Genomic DNA, 23,410 nt, shown 5'->3' with positions numbered 1-23,410 from the left:
GGAAAATTTGCCAAATGGTTTAGAGGATTTTCTCGCCAGGGTTTTGTCTGCACTCACAGTTCAAAAGGAATGAAGGAAGGATAAAACCCAACAACCGAGAATGACTCCAAGTCCATTTGCATGGTGTATCCTCCCTGTCTCTGCTCTTGGCCTCTCAAATGGATATGGGTCTGGATGTCACTGGTTCCGCTGCCTGAGTGGCTTGGCTTCTGATCTGTGAAGAAAGCCACCTCCCAACCTGGAGACAAAGCCATTAAGTTTCCCATCTGATTCAGGCCAGGGACATTTGTAGAAACCAGAGTGAAGTTAGAGTTTAGCTCTCAGGGGCCAAGTTCACCGGACTGCTGGCTCCACAGTAATCTGGACCGAGGTCAGGAATCAGAGGGAGGCAGGAAAAACTGCAAAGCATTTAACTGCAAATGATTTATAGTTTCCAAATTTTAGACAGCACAGGATAATTCAATGATTTGAAAAGTTCATGTCCCTTGCAGCCCCTCCGCTTCCATCAAGGCCTCCCCCCTCACGGGTAGGTGATCAGTCAGTGCCCCTGCCACCCCTGGCCCCCAGCGGCCAACGCGTAGAGCTGGAGCCCTCAGTCTGGTGCGTCACACCCCTCCCCTCCCTGTCCCTGTAATCATGTGCCAGCACCTAGTCCTTCACGGCCTGAGAAGCCTGCATTGCTAACACTTAGCAGCACCGATGGCTTTCGGAACATTAAATATGTACTATCAGAGTATGTAACGCCTCTCTCCTTGCTTCCCTATTTGAGTGCAGGGGATCCTGTTACTGTTCTCAAAGCTCTTAGATATGCAGATTAGCTCCAAAGGCAGGGGACTCTCCTGGACACCGCACCTCTTCCATGGGCTCGCTCTCCCGTCAGTACCAAAGGGTCACCTCTGCAGAGCAGGGAAGTAAAGGGAGTTTATTTCCTTCTTCTTACCTGCACCCCACATGTTTCTCTGACTGACTTATCTCACTTAGCATAATACCCTCTAGCACCATCCATGTCATTGCAAATGGCAACATTTCATTCCTTTTTTATGGCTGAGTAGTGTTCCGTTGTATATATACACCACATCTTCTTGATCCATTCATCAGTTAGTGGACACTTGGGCTGCTTCCGTATAGCTGTCGTAGGTAATTCTGCTATAAACATTGGGCTGTGTGTCCTTCTGAATGAGTATTGTTGTATCCTTTGGGTAAATACCCAGTAGTGCAATGGCTGGATCATAGGGTAGTTTTATCTTCAACTTTTTGAGGAACCTCCATACTGTTTTCCAGAGTGGCTGCACCAGCTTGCATTCCCACCTACAGTGCAGGAGGGCTCCCCTTTCTCCACATCCCCGCCAACACTTGTTCCTTGTGTTGTCGATTTTAGCCATCCTGACAGGTGTGAGGTGATCTCTCACTGTGGTTTTGATTTGCATTTCCCTGATGCCGAGTGATGTCGAGCATCTTTTCATGCATCTGATTTCACTCATATGTGCAATTTAAGAAACAAAACAAAGGAGCAAAGGGACAAAAAGAGAGAGGGGCACACCAAGAAACAGACTCTTAACTACAGAGATGGTTACCAGAGGGGAGGGGGGTGGGGGATGGGTTAAAGAGGTGATGGGGATGAAGGAGTGCTCTGGTCATGATGAACACAGGGTGATGCATGGAAGTGTTGGATCACTATGCTGTACACCTGAAACTAATATTATGCTGTATATTAACTAACTGGAATTCAGATAAACACTTAAAAAGAAAAACCCATAGGTTTCTTGGAACAGGGTTGGAGCTACACATATGAATTTACATTTGTAGTTGGTTTTTCCAGTACAACCCAGTTGATCTTTCCAGCACAGCACCAGCCCTGGTGTGTGTGTGCCTTCCTTGCTAGAGAGAGTCACTCTCCCACCTTGCAAAAGCCCTTGTGAGCAGGCAGCTTTAGGCTCTCCAACTGAAAGACAGCATTGATTCTCCTTAGCACATTTTCCAAACCCATATCCTTGGAGGTCAAGTGACCACTGACAAGGACACACCCCCATGACTTCCTCCCACACCCCCACCCTGTGCCCTGGCAAGATCACATTGAACTATTCAGGGAAAGTATTTACTGAATGCAAGGAGAATATGGCCCTTCTGCATTATTTATTAGGAGCTAACAATACCCATCATATGTAGAATGTATTTGGACATAAATTAGTGATGTTAGGAAACACCAGTGGTCCCAAGCCTATTAGGATCTCTGACACATACATGAAAACGCATCACGGTCTTACCTTTTCTGCGAGGCTGGGAATTGACTATGAGACAACTTCACAATGAAAACAAATCTCCTTAACCTTTTATTTGCCATGAGCCCCCTGGGCAGTTCATCTACCATGAGTGAGTCTTGGAAAACCATTTCAAATTATGAATTCCTAACCTCACCTTCTTATTTTTTAGAGATTTATTTATTTTTAAGAGAGAGAGAGCATGGGGTGGGGAGGGGCAGAGGGAGAAAGAGTCTTAAGCAGATTCTGCACTGAGGGCAGAGCCCGACACAGGGCTCGATCTCACGACCCTGAGATCATGAGCTGAACTGAAATCAAGAGTTGAATGCTTAACTGACTGCGCCACCCAGGCACCCCTAACCTTACCTTCTTATAAACCTTTTTTCTTCTTTTTCCATGAAGGGGAAAAGAATATTTACATTTACTAAGCACCTATTGCGTGCCAAGTGCTACAGCTGGCCTCTTTTTTAAAAATTTTATTTGAGAGAGAGAGAGAGCAGAGTGAGAGAGAGAGCAAGCACAAGCTGGGGGGGGAGGAGCAGAGGGAGAAGCAGCTCAATCCCAGGACCCCAGGATCATGACCTGAGCCGAAGGCAGATGTTTAACCAACTGAGCCACCCAGGCGCCCACAGTTGGCCTCTTGATGTCCGGAGTGGTGGGCATTAGTATCCCCATTTTATAGATGAGGTAGATGAGGGAACTGAGGCTCAAGGTCATGCAGTTGATGACCAGGTCTCAGTTTCAAGCGGAGACTTCCTGTCCGACATTTGACTTTCCCTGGGCAGGAAGGCAAAGGTTTTTCTTGGCTTCTGTATCTATCACCACAGTGATGCTACATAACACAGAACCACAAAACCCATAGCATGAGGCCAGAAACATTTACTTTTGCTCCAGAGTCTGTGGGTCATCTGGGCGGCTCTGCCTCTCCAGGGCCCCGCGTGGGTGGTCTCCGCTGGACTCACTCATGCACCTGCCCTCGGCTGCGGGGCCACCAGGCCCGGCTGACCCAGGCTGGTGTGGGCTTGTCACGTGGCCGCCAGGCAGAGTTCCAAGAGCATGAACAAAGCATGTGGCTCCTTGAGGCCTGGGCTCAGAACTGCCATGCCGTCACTTCTGCCACATTTGTTCGGCTAAAGCAAATCATCTGGCCAGCCCAGCACCCCCGCAAAGGCAAGCAAATGCCATCTCGTGCTGGGAGGAGCTACAGAGTCACATTGCAGGGGGTATAGATATTGGGAAGGGAAGAATTGGGGCCAATTTTGCAATTAGTCAGCCCCAGTTCCCTCTGTGGGGCTGCTCTGCCCCCTTGGGGGCACCTGCTTTCTGTAAGTCTCTGCTCCCCCCTCAAAGCCTGCTCTAGGAGCCTGTCCTCATTCACACGAAGGGGCGGGACCGCTGCTGCGGAGAATTTAAAAGCACTCTGTTCCCCAGGAGAAGGAGGGCGTCCTGCTGGCAGATGGTCTTCCACCCATCTGATGAAGCTAAAGCAGGCGCGAGGGGATCCTGGGGTGGGGTGGGGGCAGCGGGCCTGCCAGGGGTCTTGGAAAACACACAGGTAGATCCTTCTCTGCCTACACCTGAGATTGGTGCTTCTTGCGGATTCCCCTTTGGAATGGGCTCCCCCTTGCCCGGCCCCAAGCATCGCCTCCCTTCCAGGAGCTCCGCAGCTCACCTTCCCAGGGGCCTCTCCAAGGACCTCTCTGGCCCGTGTGCTTGTGGTTTCCAGGGAGCAGGGTGGCAAGGACAAGTCCATTTCTGCAGGACTCCAGGGCCAAGCTGGCCTACACAGGAAGCTGCAGGGAGGAGCGGGGAGGTGCTGAGTGGGGTGGAGTGGAGAGGGAAAGTGAGGGCTGGGCAGAGGTGGGAAGAGCTGCTGGATTCCTGGAGGACAGGGACAGATCTGAAAGCTCATGAAAAAAGAACATGCTGAGAAGAAACTGGAGAGACAGGGGTTTACAAATCCAGTCTGAAAGATCAGAAATAAGAGGACAAGCCAGGGGAGGCCGATGTTTGCACCCCGCTGGAGACCAACTCTGGCCATGCTTGCCCTGCTAACTCACACTCAGTGCGTGCCCGGGCCACCTTCCGCCAGCACATAACTCATGAGCGCCCCCTAGGATCCTTGCAAGGTGGTGGTCCCAGAGCTCAAACCCTGAAGTGTCTTGTCTGGGAGGAAAAGAAACTCCTGATTCCACTCTCCACTAGGTAGGTGGGAGAAGTATCCCCAAAAGAGGCACCTGCCCAGTGTGGGACTTTCCAGGTAGAATGTACTGTGTATATTAACACAGTTGTGTATATTAAGCTTGCAGGTAACAGCCAAAATTTCCATTCTTCTTCCCTGCCTGAGGAGAGATGAACAGGTGTCACTGAGAAAGATAGCATCTGCCTTTGGTTTGGGACAATAAGTGAAATGGTACTAAACAGAGGGAGAGGCCCATGAAGGCAAATCCATCCCCAAGGTGGGAAGGCCCTGGGCAGCTGAGCCCCGTGCAGTGACCACTAGGGAAAGGAAGGCACGGGGAGGCCCAGTGACCACACCCAGGTCACACAGCTGGGCTTTGCACTTGGGTCAGTGGGAACTGCCAGGCCCTCATCCACTTCAGCCTTCTCCTTCTGTCAGTTGCTCAAGAAAAGCAAAATTATAGAGTCTTTCGTTTCAAGTCTTAGTAGAGCTCATTTCTATGAGACATTTTCCTTTCCTGTCAATTGAGGCCATTAGGCAGGAGCCCAAAGGACCGTCCAGCACTAATTCTGTAGCAAATGGTCGGCCTGAATTCTCCAGAAACAAGTGGCAGTGGTCCAGCCCAAACAGAAGAGGTTGTCTAACAGGGACCTGAATTCACGGGACAAAACCCCCCAGCGTGAGAAGCTTGGGGGCCAGAGCAGGGGGCGCCGAGGAGTCTGACCCGGCGTTGGCTTCCTTTTACTTCGCGGGCTCCCCGGGCACTAGGGAGGCTGGGAAGGGGTCTCTAGGCCTGTCCTCACTTCAGAGGTGGTTGTATCACCCTATATAAGTAGTCCCCGAGCCTGCACCGACTGTAAGATGAGAATCTACAGCTCTACCCCACATTCCGCTCCCAGACGTCTTGGGAAGAAAGTTCTGATGGGGTTCAGCCTTCGGCTTCTGCTCCGGCTCACCTCGCTGGGCCTCCGGCTCCCCACGTGAACAGTGACAGCCCCGGGCCAGCCCAGAGCCCTTGCGTTCTATGACTCAGTGACGAGGATGCAGTTGTGGTGCGAGATGGGCAGGTGCCTTGCAGGGACCAGGTGTCAAGGGGAAGTACGGTTCCAGGATGACCGCGGCCTGTATCTGCCTCACAGAACTTACTCATTCCTGTCCCCCTTCCTCTCTACACCCTCCCACACTCACGGTTGAAGTCACGCACCTGGGACACCAGGGAAGACCAAAAGAGGAAACAAGGCAGGAGGCAAGCCAATGTTTGTAGAGGATATTGGCCCAGATTTTGTTATCAGGAGATTACCATGCACCACTGTTTACACAGAATCCTCCTGATGAAGGCTTGGCACCAGGTGTCCCAGGAGGCTGCGGTGGGGACAATAGTCTGGGACCTGAAGTGACAATATAGGCAAGCATGCTGGTTCCCATGTCTCAGGAGGGCCCAAGGAGGTTTGTAAAAAACCAGAATCTCTGGGGGTGAAGCCCTAGAGGCTGCCCTGCGAACAGATCGCCTCAGATGTGACAACAGCATGGATGCCGTTTCTGTAGATGAGAAAGATGGAGAGAGGGGTGCCTGGGTGGCTCAGTCGGTTAAGCGTATGCCTTCGGCTCAGGTCATGATCCCTGGGTTCTGGGATCAAGCCTCGCATCGGGCTCCCTGCTCACCGTAAAGCCTGCTCCTCCCTCTCCCTGCCCCCAACTTGTGCTCTCTCTCACTCTCTCTCTCTCAAATAAATAAGTAATCTTAAGAAAGGAAAGAAGGAAGGAGGGAAGATGGAGAGAGGGAAGGACTGGATTCTTCTTACCCTGGGTCCGCAGCAGACTTGGAATGGGACCTCATTCCAAGGTCGATGACTTACCCAATCTAGGTCTCAATTTATTTCATTTTAAAATGAAGACAATTCTGCCGGCTTATCTACCTCAGGGTCCTGGGGAAATGCAGAGAGAGGGAAGGGAGCGCTTGTCCATGCTCTCTTGTACCTCTGCAGGTCAGCACCGTTACTTCCATTGGGTGGGGAACACGGGCTCCGAGGGGTGAAGCGATCTGCCGAGGTCCCAAGGCCCTGTAGGAAAAGGAGCCCGGCTGTGAATCCAGGCTTGCCTGGTTCCAGAGCTCTCCTTTCCATCAAAGTGCTCCTCGGAGAATTTGGAAGTCAGGTGTATGCTTGGGAGTCAGTTGAGGCATATGGACCAGCAGCACTGGTATCACCTGGGAGCTCATTAGAAATGCAGGTTCTCAGGCCCTGCCCAGGCTGCCTGCCCCAGAGTCTCCAGGGATCCCTGTGCCTGAGTTGAGAAGCACTGTTGAGGAAGACAGGCAATCAGACAAGAGACAGTGAGTCTGAAGATAAGGGTGTGGTAAGCGTACAGAATCCAACAGAAATGGAAGATCCTCGCGCAGGGATGAGCAAGGAGACCGCCTTTAGTGGGACGCGCCGTGAGGAGTGAACAGGTGTGGAGCATCTCGGCCTTTCTGCCTGAGCTTCCGTCGCCCTGGAAGCACGCCTTCTCTGGGAGAGTCCGACCCTCCAAGAGAATGGGTTTTCAGGTGGAAACAAATTGCTTTCATCGGCGTATGTGTATGGGGATGGGTGTGTGTGTTTCATTTTCAAAGGTACTGTGATTCCTTTTACTTTTAAAAAGGAAGAAGGAAAAGATCAGGGAGAAAACGTTTAGCAAAGCAAAGTGTCCTCACTTTTTCTGTATTTCAGGAGTGACTCCTTTATGGCAGAGAGCACCCACCAGGGAGGACAGCCAGTTAGGTGGGGGGCAGTTCAGCGTCCACAAGATCTTCTCTCTGCATGCTGGTCCTCAGGTTAAACTGTAAGACCCATCAGTTGGAAGGCTATCTCCCCCCGCCCCAATACTCCAACGGTAACAGCTCCCCTGCATAAGATGCTCCCTGCAGAAGGTCACGCCCTGACCCACGGCTCAGACGGGAAACTGGCAAACCGGGGCTTTGAGAAGTGTGGGAAGACATCCAGGCAGCACCCAAACTGCTCACTCGGGGGGAGTGTCAGTCCAGTACAAAGGAATGTCCAACCTGGGCCCAGAACGTCAGGTAGGGTTTGATTCGGGAAGGAGCGTCTCTGCTCCCTCCTTGCCTTTCCCGTGTTAGCTCTGTCGATGCTGCACGACGCCCCTGGGGGAGCTGGGCTTCCTTTCCAGTGACTTGAACAGGGGTTCTCATGTTTCCATTCCTGATTTGTATGCCCCATGTTATTTCACCCTTACGAGTCTCTTTTCTGAGACCCAAATCGGTCTGTGAAGTGTACAGACCCCCAGAAATAGTCCAGGCATCACGCGACCTCGGCATCCCAAGTATTCCATTATGTCCTCGGCTCCCAAATGGGCCAGTTGGGAATATTACACAGACCTGCTCCCTGCTTCTGGGAACTTGCAGGGTAAGGCAGAGGTAGTGGTGCATAAATTAAAGTCCCCCCTAGTTCGGGCTGCTCCTGCCACCCCCAGCCCTCGTCCTCTTGTACTGGCTTCAGACTACCCAAGCTGGAGTGGGCTCAACCAGCTTCTTCCGGCCTTTCCCTCCTTGTTTTGGTTTTGTTCTGTTTTTTCCTTAATTCTTCAAAAGTCTGGAAGAAGGGGACTTGGGTTGGGATGATACCATCGTTCTGTCACTTCTAATTTCATTCTGTTAACAATTTTTTTGAATCACATGGGTAGAAGCTTTGATTTTGGAAAAAAATGATGCACTTTTAAGTTTTGACTCCACAATGTCATTTCAGCTCGGCTGTAAACACTTCTAGAAGCTGAGTATGAAAGAGGAACTGCCTGCCCAGGCTCCCGCTGGGAACCCAGAGTCATCTCTCCCTTCCTGGTGCCTGATTTCAGAGATGAAGAATTTTCAGGGGGTGCTGGGAGGCAGGGGGCTGCCACTGGTTTAAAACCAGACGGTGCAGAGCCGCCCGGCCTTTCTCACCCTTCCTCCCTTCTCCACTCACTGGCGCCTTCCATCACCCGGAGCCGAACTGAGAAGGCTGGTTATTGACAGCTGAGCAATTCGCACAATAAAGTTTAACGGTTTACATCCCCTTGTATGACTCTGTCAATGTTTTCCATGGCTCACCTTCTCGGGGGTGCTGCTTCTCACACTCGTACTGACTCGCTCCTTCTTCTCTTTCCCTTCAAGCGTGCAAACGCAAAGAGCAAGAACCAAACAAAGACAGGAACAATTCCCAGAAGAAATCCCGCCTGGTGTTCACCGACCTCCAACGCCGAACCCTCTTTGCCATCTTCAAGGAGAACAAACGGCCGTCCAAAGAGATGCAGATCACCATTTCCCAGCAGCTGGGCCTGGAGCTTACGACTGTCAGCAACTTCTTCATGAATGCCCGGCGCCGCAGCCTAGAGAAGTGGCAGGATGATCTGAGCACAGCGGGCTCCTCGTCCACCTCCAGCACTTGTACCAAAGCGTGATGGAAGGACTCTCGGTTGGGCACAGGTCACCTCCAGATGAGGACAACCGACACAAAAGAAAACACAAAGGAAAAAGACACCGGATTCTTAGCTGGGGCCCTTCACTGGTGATTTGAAAGCACAATTCTCTTGAAAAGAAACTTCTATTCTAGCTGTAATCATAGGCCAGGTGTTCTTGTTTTGTTTTGTTTTTAATGGCTACGGAGTCCAAGTGCAAGCTGAAAATTAATCTTTTTGAACCGGACCTCGTCCTCTGAGCATGCTAAGCATCCCAGAAATCCAAATGAGGGGCCTTCCTGGAGCGAGTTGATTTCAGTGTGGTGTCAGCCAAGCTTGGGATCCCTTCAGATGTCAACAGTCCCACTTTGGGCCCTGCTGCAGTCAGAGTTCCCACGTGTCATGGTGGGAATTTGCCTGTGTAAGGATTCTGAGTTTGGGCTCCCAAGATGCTACCATGAGAGATTCTTCTAGCAACAAGAATGACCTCATCCAAGCGCTTAGCCTCATCATACCACAGTACACCAAAACTCACAGCCATAACATAAAAACATCAGAATGGTAATTACTGAGCACAACTTTTAAACACGGAAATGGAAAAAAAAAAAAATCCAAGAACCTGTTTTTCCAACTCAGGCATCGTTTCATTGAATGGTTTCGAAAGCTTTAAGTTGATCCAGTTTACAATTTTCTTTTCCTTACCTCCTGGAAATCTCACGTGGTCTTGGATCCATCAAAAAAAAAAAATCAGTTCTCTTGAGCTCAACGTATCAAGCACAACGTAGATAAACAGAGAAGTAAGGAAGGTTTTGGATTCACCACATCTGGATTTTCAAGACGCTGATTGTGAAGTCATTAGGGAATCGTTGGGAATATGGTTTCAAGCACATTTTGCAGTTTGCTACAAATTCTGTTTGTACATAATGCAGACGCACACTCAGGAGGCCAATTTAACTGTTACGGTACATGGAGCAAATGCCGCATTTTAAAAGATCTAGATTTTTTTTAGAGCATTGATGTATCCTTCTCGGTTATTAGTCACCTGGCTCCTCCTACTGTGCATTGTAACTACCACATGATTCATTCTCATTCTTTCGGATTTCAGTTGTTTCTTCATCCATCCCATTGGTAGGGATGTTTTTCAGTATTTTCTAGCAAGAAAAAAAAAAAAGAAGTAATTCAAACCACCATACATGTTACTCATGAGGGTCATCTAGTCCCAATCTCTTCCATTGTCGAATCATCCTTGCAAAACAGCTGAGTAAATCTGGAGAAAACACAGCACACCAAAGAAGCAGAATACTGCAAACCAAAGACATTTATTACTTGCCATTTTCTAGCCTACAAATACTGTGATTACTTTTAGAAATCAGAAAACCTCTGCAACTCCGAATGGCATTCAGCTCTTGCATTTGGCTCACCATTGGGCTGAGCGGACCGGCTAGCCAAGCCACCCAGGGAGTGGCTTTGCCACGCCAGCTCTGGGTCCTGGCTGTCACCTTCCCACAGCACGCAGAAGAGCGCCCACAGAACTCTGGGAGGTTGCGAAGGTCACGATGTGCATATTTACCAGTGAATGGCCCCAGGTGAGCCCCATGGGGGTGTTCGAAGCAAGCCAAACGCTGCAATGATTCTTTACAGACACTTGAGACTGAATTTTTTATGAATTACTTAATCGAAACCAAAGAAACTTTTTCTGCACCTACTTCTGCAACAAACAAAACTGTTCCATTAAAATGAATAAATAAATAAATACGTAAATCAGTGAAAATCACCACCAACAAGAAGGAAGCACGCCAGAAAAAAAAACAAAAACAAAAAAAACCAAAACAAAACAAAAAAGCGAGACACACTGTGTTTAAACAGACCTCTTGGGACATTTTTTGGAAGCAGATTTTAAAGAAAGGGTTGAGGCAGGAATAGATAGAAGGAAAAGCCTCGGTGGCTCCTGCCTCATTTGACAACTCACGCGGTAATCTTAAAGTTGAAGATTGTCTTTAATTTGTGCCTATGCAGTTTTTCAAAAGAACACGGAACAGAGCAACAGAAACCTCAACAGCTACAATACCAAAGATGAGGATTTCTCACATCTTTTGTTCAGTTCATTATCTCCTCTTGTCTGGCTAAAATACTAATAGCGTCATTGATCTGTGTAAAGGTAATCAATTTTGTTTCTGAGCAACAAAAGGCAAGGGTCATTGATTTGATTTTATTGTTTCCCTCTAATTTTGTTTTACGGCTTTCTGCCCCAACATGGAATCTCTCAGAAGGTTCCATGGACTCCAAGTTTAAGATGTTGGGATACTGAAGTATTATTCTCTCTACTCCTCAGAGTACGGGGAATAATGTCACTTGAATGTTCTTTGCTTATCCCGTAGACTTGGTTCCTTCTATGTTCAGAGTCTCAGCATCAGGGGAGGGAAGGGGAGTGAGGGTCAGGGTTAGCGGTCTTGGTGACACAGCGTCTCCTGAACCACAGAACCAAAGAGTTTATAGAGGAATCAACAGCCTCATTTTCATGTGATTGCTACATCCTAACGGCTTCATTTGGGGGTGGGGGGAAACATGTGAAAATAATTGCCAGTTTCTACTTTTCTATTAGCTTTTTAAAAATCAGCTGTAAAGTTGCATTTCTAAAGAAAGAGATATATATATAATATATGAATACATATATAGATTCAACTTGACATTGGTGATAACCCCAAATTCTTGCTGTCCAAATCCATGTCTTGTTTTGGTCAAGTGCTTCATCTATTAGGCCTTCAGTTCCGAATCTCGCTCATTTCTCATGCCATCCCAGAGTCCGTTTTCCACTGTGGATGATTTGGAGTACTCAGATTTCTGTGAAAATTCCCGGGAAAGGTTGAAAGTCAAATTCAAGCATTTCAACATTTAACCTGTTGATAAATGGATTCGTGGTGCAAATGAGTTTTATATGTATTTGGGGTCATCTCTAGTCTCATGCCTCAACCACCATCAAGGTGGCGAGTGAGGTCTGTGCATGAGACCTGGCCCACCAGTGGGGAGCTTGTCTCCTGTAACTGTTGGGAAGGCTCTGCGGTCCAGTCCCTCTAGCTGTGGCAATGAGGCCAGCCCAGAAATCTGCCCTCCAGGAGCTACCCTGTCCCATCAGGGTGTTGCCGATCCCCTCAGGGAGCAGATCCACCAAAGGGACTTCTCACAGGGGAAGTCCAGCTCCTGTCGCAATGGGCTGATCAGGTTTCCCCCGGAGGCTAATTCCCGAGGTATATAAGCCTGTGTGCAGCCACACTGGAGCTGGAACGAGGCAGCGGTACCGACTGGGGGCTTGTCTCTCTCCTGGAGGGAAAACACAAAGCAGGATTTGGGGACAATCCCAGCGTCCTGCCCCCGAGAGCCCCGTCGTCCATGGTGCCACCTCCTGGCTCCCACCATGGGGGTCTCCCTTTGCAGGGCCAGCACCCACAGAGCTGTGAAGGAATGGACTCTCTGTGGCTTTGGCATTTCATCCTACCTCGGGATGTCCCAGGACTTTGCCCTGTATCCTTTTGTGTCTTGCTCGTACCCCTTGTCTCCTTTGTCAAACGACTGAGAAAAGAGCATACTTCAGCCGGGGAATGCTCCCTATGGGTTGATGCAAAGGAACTTCAGCCCGGCTATTTCTACATGAGATCCTTGTGACTTGCGGCCAGTGTTCTGGAGATTGGATTGAGGGAGCAAGCCTGCTTGGTTTGGTTAGTGATCCTTCAGCACGCTAACCTCACCATTTGGGTTCGGGCACCCTCTGAAGATGTCAAAACCAAAAGAGGCTGCCTTTGTGGCCTGAGATTTCAATACCGATAAAACCTGTTGTAGCCACATCCACCCCCTCGGTGGTCCCGGTGACCCGAGGAGGACGTCCTAATGTAAAAAAGGCAAGAACTTCCCTCCAAGGACTTTTGTTAAATGTCTCTTACTGGATAATGTCATACCAGAGAGAGGTGCTTGCTTTTAGAAAATTATTTACATACATATATGAACACATATGAATACACACATGTGTGTATTCCTATGTTATTATCAAAGTTGTAAGCCCTACAGAATTTCAATTTGTGAAAAATCTGAAAGAAAAAAAAAAAAACCCTGAATGAAATTGAAAGGTAATGAAATTTGACCCAGTGGGTTTCCTCAAGCATTTTTAAAATTTACTTAAGTTAATAATTTCAGAGAAAATAACCATTTGGACTTGGTTATACTTGAGGATCTGTTTCTTCAATCCAAGAAAAATTCCAGACACGCCTCAGCCATTAGCAACAAAGGGGACAGCGTGAAGGGACAGTTCTGAACCAAAATTCACATTCTTGAGGCAACAGAAATCTAAAGGCTATTGAGTGGAAAAATAACTTTTCTCTATTCCTATAGGGAAATAGGCTTGCTTTACTTTTGTTTTCAATGTGATTTTGGTACTGGGGATATAATTCTTTCATTCCGGGAAGATTTTTAAAAGAGCCGGTCTATTTCATTTTTAAAGGAAAACAGCAACAACAATAAAACTCAACCCTGATATGCAAAGGCTTTTCCAAAATGTAAAATGGTGGGTTATACCACTTAAAGGTACTGGAGAGAAAAAGGAATGAAGGACTCAGCATGACGCTTTCTCTGGAGAGATCAGAGCATCACCTCTGCATCTTTTCCCACAGGCTCTTGGCAATTGTGGGCTTAGGAAATTTAAGCTAATTTTCATTTCTAGCTAAAATGAAATCAGAATTCGGAAGGTAAATCTGACACACACATACATATATATACATATATATGTGCATTTTTGTAATTCAAACAATGTATTTGAAAGCTAAATGTAAATACCTTTTAGATGATCAGTCATTTCATCTTACCTGTGCTGGGAACACATCTTTTTTTTTTTTTTTTAAAGATTTTATTTATTTATTTGAGAGAGAGAGAATGAGAGAGCACATGAGAGGGGGGAGGGTCAGAGGGAGAAGCAGACTCCCCGCCGAGCAGGGAGCCCGATGCAGGACTCGATCCCGGGACTCCAGGATCATGACCTGAGTGAAGGCAGTCGCTTAACCAACTGAGCCACCCAGGCGCCCGGGAACACATCTTTTAATGCCAGTAAATTAAAGTTGAACAAATTAAAAAAAAAAAATCACCACCACCTGGTACAGGCAGGGACACTTTCCCGCTTTTGAAAATGCTTGTAGAATTACTGAAGTGTCTGATTACCATTACCGAAGTGTCCTGACAATATACCTTTATGGTGAACTCAGATTTTCTGCAGGTCGTATAGCAGGAATTTTTAAAAATATAAAAAGAACAGCCTGAGTCCCAGTGTTGTTGACAAAGAATGAACTATATTAAAAAGCTGAGAAAAAGAGGCGATACATGTAGTTAAGGTTGACCCCAAAGCCCAAACACAAGTCCTATGGAAATAACTGTCATTATTCTTAACAGATCAGAGGTGATTTTTTTGTTGTTGTTGCTGCTGATGCTGGGTGATTCGGACTTGTTAGCCTAACCAGGAGGAGTGAGTAGGAAATGATAGAGAAGGAAGGGATAGAACTGGTGCGTCTATAACTTTTGAATATTCACATGCAAGACTGGATAGCTTAATAATTTTGTACATTTAGCTAAGACCAAGTCACCTCTAAAACAACAGGAGATTCTAGTTTTCAAATAAGGCCCCAAAATCCTTACTAAAGGAAGAAGGGTTGGTTCGTTGTATAAGTCTCATAAATTAATGACATTGGCTTTATGGCTGTCCCCAATGGCCATTTCTGTCCATGATTTGTTTCTTCCCGAGGGGGCGGGGGGGGAGGGTTTGTTTTAGAAAGTCTCAGAATGTGTTATAAAATACCAAAATAATTATTAAAATAATATAAGGCCTTACGTATATAGGTAGACACAAAGCCTATAATTGAGGCCAATGGGCTATTTTGCATGACTCCCACATTGTTCTCAGATACAAAAAGGACTCTGACAGTCTGAGACAGGTTAAAGCTAGAGCCCAAGCTGTCCTTACAGGTTTTTGAGTCTGGTTGACTGGAGTCAACCAGCTAAGACCTTTTTAGTGGAGAAAATGTGTATAGGAAAAGAACACATCGCTACAGGTCTGTTCATTCCATGGAAGCCTTCCACTCTGCTCCATCTCCAGCAGCAGACATTTCACAGAGCATACACCTTGGTAGATAAGTTTGCCGAAAGCTTATACAGTCCGTCAGTGTGGATGTATATGGACTTAGAGGCATCTCTCGACATGTATCATCATAGTTGTCCTTACAGCAACACACATTACTTACGGGCGTCCAGACTGTGCACAGACATTGTGTACAGACATTTCCATACATATATACCGTCCTCTGTTACAATAAATGAGTTCAAGTGATCACTTAACATGTATGTGAGACTTCTACAATGTACATTGCTTTCTTTATTGTAACATTGAAAATTAAGCGCAGGAAAGAAAAGTATCCCAGCATCTTCATGGTGTACACTTGGAATTACTTTCATTTGGGCACATCCAAGATAAACTCAACTTTCAAGAAACCTTGGCTCTTGTTTAATCATCTGTGTAAGAATGACACATATGCTTGATGACTTCGGTTGAATAGCTTTATTCTGGATCTCTCATAACTACAGCTAAATCCAAAGACCTGGAAAAGGACAAGAAAGAAAAAAGAAAAAGAAAAAAGAAAAAAATAGCGAAGTGCAAACTCATAGGAGAAAAGTGGGCTCTGGTTTCCAGGGTTGAGACAATGGGATGTGGTGTCGTGCGGGCTGCACCAGCTAGAGGGGGAAACGGGGATTTTTTTTCTTTGTGCTTGTCACATCGAAATGGTCTTTATGAATGTGAGGAGGTTTTAGAGGTTATGATTTCCTGCTTTATTTTCATTTAGACTATCGAAAGTGGCTATACATTTTGTCCATCAAAAAAAAAAAAAATGAAGACCATTAAAAAGAAACATTTTTTTCCCCTTGTCTCTTTGGGTTATGACCCAACAGGCTATGTACCATTAATGTAATTAATTTATTTAAATTAGTTTCTAGCACACAAATGTACAGGATTTTGGTAATTAGTTTGTCACCTTAGGTTGATTTTACTCCTCATGCTTATTTATCGAAACATAGACCAATGGTGCATCAGAGATGCAAAATTTCTTTTAGAATTCTCTTGAAAGATGGTTTGCTTTATAAAGCAGTGAAATTCTGTTACAGACAGGGAAGAAGTACAGGTTACCAAAAAAAAAAAAAAGAAAGTCAAGGTATTTTTCCTTCTTGAATTAACTTTGAAAATAGTTTAAATAATGATTATTAAATTATTTAATTTAAGTTTGCAGCCCCACCTGGTACCAGGCAAACGTCACCTTTTAATTATTGGGGCCCTCAGAGCCTTCCTATCGTAACTTATTTATTTAACTTATTCAGCATCTACGAAAGGTGCGCTGTATAGTTTATAGTTTTTATTTAAAACAGTAGAGAGCACTGCAGTTGGTTTGCTGTGAGAACAACAGAGCAAAGTCTGTGGACGAGCAAAGACTATTCAGCCCGAACCTGTGTGTTCAGAAAACACATGTCGAGACCCTGCTTCATCAGCCCGGATGTCGGGGCTTCTTTGCAGAAACTGGAAAAAAAATAAAATTTCAAAGATCATAACAGCAAAAAGAGAGGAACCCTTACACTAGCTGCTTCCAAGAATGAACTCTGTGTGTGTGTGTAAAACAACAAAACAAAAAAGGGAAAAAAAAAAAAAGCAGAAAAAAAGGAAAAACTTTCTATTTCTAGTGAGAACCAAAGAAGGCTACCTCACTGACTTTTTCCATTTGTAATTTTAATCGTGTTGATGACACCAAAGATACCAAAGATTTCTTTCTCTGTGCGGTCTGCATCTTGCTTGTGCTCTTTTATAATTTTAACTGTTCTCTCTGACATATGGTATTTACAACCACAGCTCAGATACCCCACAGAAGTAATTATCTACGTGACGGGGGCTGCTAATGTGGAAAGGGATATTTTCTGTGTTTCTCTCATTTGTTCGCTGTCCCCTGCACACGTTCAGGATGCAAGTTCAGATGCTGCTGTAATGGGACTCCTTAAATTCCAATTCCAAATTGGTGAAGAAGACTGGTTGGAAGTGGCCTTCAGTCTTAGCCATGACCTCTGTCCCTTGGAGCTATCACAGTAAAGATTTCTAATGTACTGAACCATAGAGATTCTAATCAAGGAGTGGAAGCTGGAAGGGACCTTAGAAATCATTTAGTTCAACCCCCAGAGGCCCGGAGGAGTGAAACAGTTATCCAAGTCAAACAACTGTTTAGAGGCAAAGCCCAGACAAGCCCCAGTGCTGTACCCATTGCTCGGAGCTACCTCTGCATGAGATGGGCCACATGCTGGCAGAGGGGAAGTTGGCCATCCTTTAGCAGTGAGTGGGGCCTGGGGCTTATCACTTAACATTTTCACTCCGTAGAAGTAGCCACGGGCATTTCCAAGTCTGTCTGGTTAGAAGCTCAACGTATAGTCACATAGGATCAGTTGCTTGGAAAGGTGGCCAGTCGTGAAATATTCAAGCCCATAGAGGGGTTTTTACCCTGGAAGTATGCATCGATCCATGTGATCACCGTTGAATCTCTGCATTACAGTGTTGCATATATAAACATTTAATTCAGTGAGAAGAAGAAGTTCCTTCTTGGTCTGTTGAGTTTCATTATTACGAATATTTTTAGGTCCTATTAATCAGAGAAAGGGAGTTTGATCTCTGCACATGGGACAGTGATGCTGTTCAGCTTTTGTCCTGTTCCTCTTGACTTGTGGGTGTTGATACTTTGTTTCTACGCCAGCTCTATATTTATGAGAAGTTTAAGCCTTACATCCTTGGGTCCTTAAGGATTATTCATTGTAAATGAAAGATGACCCTAGAATTGCAGAGAAATGGATGGGCCACTTTAAGAAATGATTACTTAAAGTTGCTTCTCTCTTCCCTTCTTACTCATAAAATTAATTGGTCTTCTGTAAGTTTCTTTTGATTCCATTAAATGATTAAATCACTATTAAGATCCATTCATCAGAGTGATTTGTATGTTAGCCAGTGAATCATTCTCAGCTTTTGACCAGATGGGTTTTAGACATATGCAAAGATCCACCTCCAGTCTGTATTTACTGAGCACTAGTATTTTTCACTTCACATACTATAGTCATCTTTGAGCTTTTTAAGAGACCATTAGAAAAAGAAGCTAAGAAGGGAAAAGACCAATCAACGCACCATCCCATGCATCAAAAGACGAGCTAGTAGAGGAATTTAGAAGCCAGATCGACAGCCTAGGAGACACGTACACCTTTCTGCAGTTTCCAGTACAGACATAGGTGGAAGTTCTGTCTTGTCCAAACAAGCTCCAAGCTCCATTCCCCCCGCCCCCCAGACAAGGCAAACTTGTAAGGCCTTCCTTCCAAACAGCGAATGACTTTGGTTTTCTTCCCAAATTCCTATTAAAAATAGAATCTTCAGAATACCTGGGAGACATAAGAAAGAAGATCTGCTAGGTGGGTAACAGAATGCACCCCTAGGAGCAAAACAAACCCCACCTTTCCTCCCCCCCCCACCAAGCCTCCACAAGAGGGAACCTAGAGGGAGCGATCACAGCCTGAACACAGAAAACATCCCCGATGGGCAGACCCCTCCTCAGCAACCCCCCTCAGCCTCATGCTTCACTTGCAAAGTGTGACATAACCACGGGACGAGTGCCTTGCTTGAACCAAAGCAACGATTTAGCCAGTCTGGACCTCTGTGCTTTTTTTAATCCTTCCTGTGAATACCTCAGCTTCAACTGGGCCTCCATACCGTAAATTGGTGGGCTTATGTACTGTGGTGCTTTGCAATGCAGCCCTGCAAAGAACAAGATTTGTACTAATACCAAAGGTTCTTTCTCTCTGTCTCCTCCCTCTGCTTCCCCCGTTCTTGTCCCTTTTCTAGTTTTTCACGGTTCCAAAGCTTTAATATGAACCTGGGCATGTTGGCAATGCAGACCGCGCAAATCCTTACCGAATTTTCTCAGATATACCTCATAGATAATAGTGTTTAGAGTAATGTTATTATAGCGTATGTAATAAATTATTCACTGTTTCTTTTGGTAACTGTGATTTAAAAAAAGAAAAAAGAAAAAAAAGCTTTATACGTTTTAGGTTGTGCTTTTGTAATAGACAAAAAGGTGCGCTTAAAAAAAATGTATGTTCTTTTCCTCCCCCCCACCCCCCGCCCTTTGGATTTTATTTATTCTGGATTGGGGAAAGTTGCAGAATGAGCCCAAAGTTTACAGTTTCATATTTTGCTGAAGAAACAATCTGTGTTCATTTGCTCTGTTGAAAAAAAAATTTATTTTCTACATTTGTGCTACTTGGTCTGAACAATTAATTGTTCTGTGTTAACAGTGTAGTATTATAATTAGCAACTGCCAATCAGTGCTATAATTTTATGCATGAGGCTAAAACTTTAGCAGTGTGATGCATTGTGGTCTTAATAGCAACATTTTTCATTTTGAACTAGCTCTTCCCCTTTGGTTCAATGGACTTTATTTATGCATGGGTGCCGAGCGTTTGTTAGCCGTTGTGGTACAGTCGTGTATAAACTGTGAAAATGTACACAGTTCAGCCTCAGACATTGGTAATATTGGTTTTATTGGGAGATGTCTCACCTCAAAAAAATACCTTTACATCTGTTGGGATTTCAAAATGAGTCCACTTGAATCGAGTTCAAATTTGAGGAGAAAGGTCATTCCAAGTTTGAGTTACCAACGTGCATTCCACAAATTGGGATCCTCAGAGCCCAGCAGTATCGCTGTATTCGAGAGGGGTTTGGAAACAAGCATGGAAGAAAACCACTCAACTCTGCATTTTTAATTTCCTCGAAAAGGAGTCACTTTGGCTTTATGTTCATGATCTCAGACCTAACTGGCCATGTATATGAAGATGTGAAACCATCCGGCCCTAGCTTCTCCGAGATCTCTGCTTGGGAATGGCCACCTTGTGCTTAGTTTCTTCTGGTATTTGGTGGACAGGTCAATTCTCAAATAGCAACTCAAATGGCGCCAATATCAGTAATTATTCTGGGCTTTTTTTGTCCCTTCTCCTGGATAACCCCACCAACTGTTCCAGTGATTTAGGCAAAAATCGATGGCCATTCCCCAAAACATCCCCTGTGCAGTCCCCTCATGCTCTTGAAAATCAGAGGTGACCCCGTTTCCCGCCCCACAAGATTTCGCCTATCCTAAAGGGAGCATAAGAAGTTTTGAACTCCAGGTTTGGAAAACCAACTTGGTTTAAACTTCCCAATTATCTGAGGCCTCTCTATCTCAAAAAGTATTTTACAGTTGCAGCGGATTGGGCAAATTTGTTCTTTCTTACATTTGGGGTCTGAAACTCATTCTTAAGTTTCATACCGATTTCCCACATCAATGTGCTTGACATAAAGCCAAACCAACTGCCCAGCACCCCTTCTTCTGCACAGGAGAGTGCAGTTTGGAAAACAGTGGTGGGAAAGCAGCAGTCTGCTCTGCAAAATATCAGAAACCTCTGACAGTATAGTATTCATAGTACGGTCAATGAGAATTTTGGGGAATGCACTTTCATTAATAATAGAAACAATTTTTTTTTTTAATTTGGCCTTACAAAGTAGGTTGTGATCATGAAAGCTATGTAATATATAGTATTTTTAATTTTTTCCCCTGATTAATTTGCCAAAGATGGGAATGGATACCAGAATTTTAAGTTGGCTTTTGTAAGACAGTTAATGACTGTAATAGTGTTCGATCTTCCAGAAAGCTTTATATGTTCTTCCGCAATAAACCAAACAGGTAATTTGTTTCGGTGAAGTTCTCCTCACATTCGCAAACCCACAAACTATTCCTCCTGATGCAGATACTGTAATACCTACAAAGTTCAAATGCATTTTCGATCCAAAGTAAACAGAGGAGTGTCTGAGACATGAGCGTGCCCAGCTCTTTTTATTACAAGCAACGCATGGGTCTGGCTCACTAGGATTTGCCAAGAAGACTTGTCTTATGAAACTCAAGGTATATTTTGTTATGCCATTTTATGTCCTTTTTTTTAAAAAAAAAAAAAAACTTTTGTGGAAAGTGATATGTTGAATCAAGTGTAAGCTGAGTTTTCCAGACAACTGAAGTAGCTACATCGTGAATGTTATTTTGTTATTAAAGGGTTTTTACTCAATGCTTTGTGCCAGTGGATGTCCTTTCCTTGGAGACACCAAGAACTATGGAATTCCCTCAGCTTGGCCTGGATTTCGCTTCTGCTGTCATGGGGGAACACGGGCCTAGCCTGGGAAATTAAGGTCATGGGCCAGAAGGTAGATTTGGGCACTAGGAAGAGATCTCCCTGAGCGTCACTTTAAAGAGAGCTGGGCCCAAGCTTGCTAACCTCTCTCTCTCTCTCTCACTCTCTCACTCTCTCTCGACCCCAGCACTTCTCTGAGATCCCTTGGCCTTGAGCACATGCCAGCAGAAAGCAGACCCCAATTTGTACAGGAAAGGCAAGGAAGAAAAAATAGTAATTCCAAATCTTCGGTGGCCCACCAGGCACTCATCTCTCCCCAGGCTGGGCTCTTCCAGCCAAGACCATGGGTGGACCATTTGGTTGGCTTTACCATCTTGACTCTGGCAAAGCATCCAGGTCCCCACAATCCAGTGGGGCTCTTTCAAACCAGAATCCCCCTTACCACTCTGCCCCTTCATCCTGGTTTAGCTATTTCATCTATAACTTTTATAGACAATTATTTAGAAAAGAAAGAAAAGTATGAATAGGTTTTTCTGTCGTCTTGTTTCTAATCTGTATTTTAGCTATTCTCAGTTCTTTGATCGGGAAGGATACCAGAGGGAAAAGGAGACCCACTGCCTCTCTGAGCCTTGCTCTTCTCTGAGGGAGGGGGCCATGCACATCGCTCATGCTATTGATCTTTCATGTTGGACAGGCTGAATCACAGCTATTAGTTAACCAAGAACAGGGCCTAGTGATGCCTGTTTTGTTTCTTCTTGAAAGTCCTACTGAAAAAAAGAACTTGGGGTTTCCCCCACTTTCCTTGCTTTGACTCAATTTGGCATTTAGCCTAAGAGTCAGTTTGTCCTCTAGGAAAGTTTTTTCGGATTATGACTACCTAGGAAGGAGGTGAAGTGACTTTCAGATTATGACTACCTAGGAAGAAAGTGAAGGTTTTTTCGGATTATGCTACCTAGGAAGAGGTGAAGTATTCAAAGACTAGCTATTGGGTCGGTAGTCTTACCATTAACAGATACTTCCTTGAAGGCAGAATATTATTTCCTTCCTTTGCTATGTCATTTTATGTCTAAATGGTGCCAGCAAACTTTTTACCATGCAAGGTTGTAAGACGTCTGCCAAATTGGAATTCCTGAAACAGGAGGACAACTTTCACACTAAAAAAAAATGATAACATCTAAGTTTGGCAGGCAGGGACTGAGATGATGTGGGCATAATCTTGGTGCTGGTTTTTCTTTTAATCCGTATCTCCAACCACCAGATCTTATTTTTCCCCCCTCAATCCTAGGGCAGTTCAGGCTTATCTCCCCCAGTCTAGGATGCCAAACAATTTCATGGACAAAGATCACTAGAGATTGACCAACATTTCAATTATGTTCTCTTCTCCGTCCTTTGATTTTCCTGGACTGCAGAGAAAGAGCCTGGCCGCTTTTTTCCATCTTTCCTATTCTAACAGTTCTATCCAAATTAACATTTTATTAGTACAGGTACAGTAGATTCTTTCTTGGTCAATGAATTGTTAGTAGAGAAACTATCCTTCCACCAAAGTGAGTGAGAACAAGTTCTAATAGCTTTTCTTTCATGGGTTTTTGTTCTCAGGGTTGAGTGAGTCCTGGCTATTTTCTCACTTTAGGCCCTGACCTCAAATGTGTCAATTTGGGGTATTAAAACACATTTTAATTTCACATGCTGGCCTGTGGGGCTTGAATCCTTTCTTGCAATCTGTTGGTTGCCTTATGGTTTTAAAGGTGACTAAGATGAGGGAAGGGAGGAAGAGGAAAAGAGAGAAGAATTTGCCCCAGCTCTATTTAAAGTTTTAAAATGTAAAGAAGAGACTTATGAAGCCATGGGAAAATGGCTCTAGAGTGGTTAATTATACTCCCCCATACTCGTTCAGAGCCCATGCTCTGGCACGTGACTTCTAGGTCAGCTATTCCAGAAACCCAGCCCTGTAGGAGAAACCCAACTACCTTTCATAGGTCTCTATCCAGATTCCAAAATGACAAGAGATCAAAGAGTCACATGCACACCTCTTGTTTTATTTCCTTGGTTTTTCAGATATTATCTCCAAGAAGATCACAGAGGAAAGCTTTAAACTTTATTTTTAGTCAATCCCTTTGACATCACCAAGTATATTTAAAATCAGGAAAACACACCCCTAAAATTTGCCACTCCCTTCTGTTTTGAAAAAGAAAACCCACACACTAGTTAATCCACATTCTTATTTTCTTTATACCCTGAGCTGTATTTCCAAAGCATATTATAACACAGATTTCACCCCATCTCAGATATG

At 45.1% G+C, this 23,410-nt stretch overlaps 1 protein-coding gene across 2 annotated transcripts in view; it reads left to right on the top strand.

Annotated features, from left to right (window-relative positions):
* Nucleotides 1-12,719, top strand: part of ONECUT2 (one cut homeobox 2) — a 46,105-nt gene extending 33,386 nt beyond the window's left edge. The window contains exon 2 of one of the 2 annotated variants that reach the window (XM_045886324.3): nt 8,585-12,719. In XM_045886324.3, coding sequence (XP_045742280.1) covers nt 8,585-8,871 — 287 coding nt within the window. In that variant the 3' untranslated portion in view covers nt 8,872-12,719. Of the gene's footprint in view, nt 1-8,180 lie in introns of both variants that reach the window. The other variant, XM_064578843.1, reaches the window with a different exon arrangement.
* The last annotated feature ends 10,691 nt before the right edge of the window (nt 12,720-23,410 follow it).

Source organism: Mirounga angustirostris, unplaced genomic scaffold, assembly GCF_029215605.1.
Source record: "Mirounga angustirostris isolate CCGP_5_RB_7025 unplaced genomic scaffold, mMirAng1.0.hap1 SCAF_14, whole genome shotgun sequence".
In the NCBI taxonomy this organism is placed as follows: domain Eukaryota; kingdom Metazoa; phylum Chordata; class Mammalia; order Carnivora; family Phocidae; genus Mirounga; species Mirounga angustirostris.
This window is presented reverse-complemented; position numbering and strand designations above follow the sequence as displayed.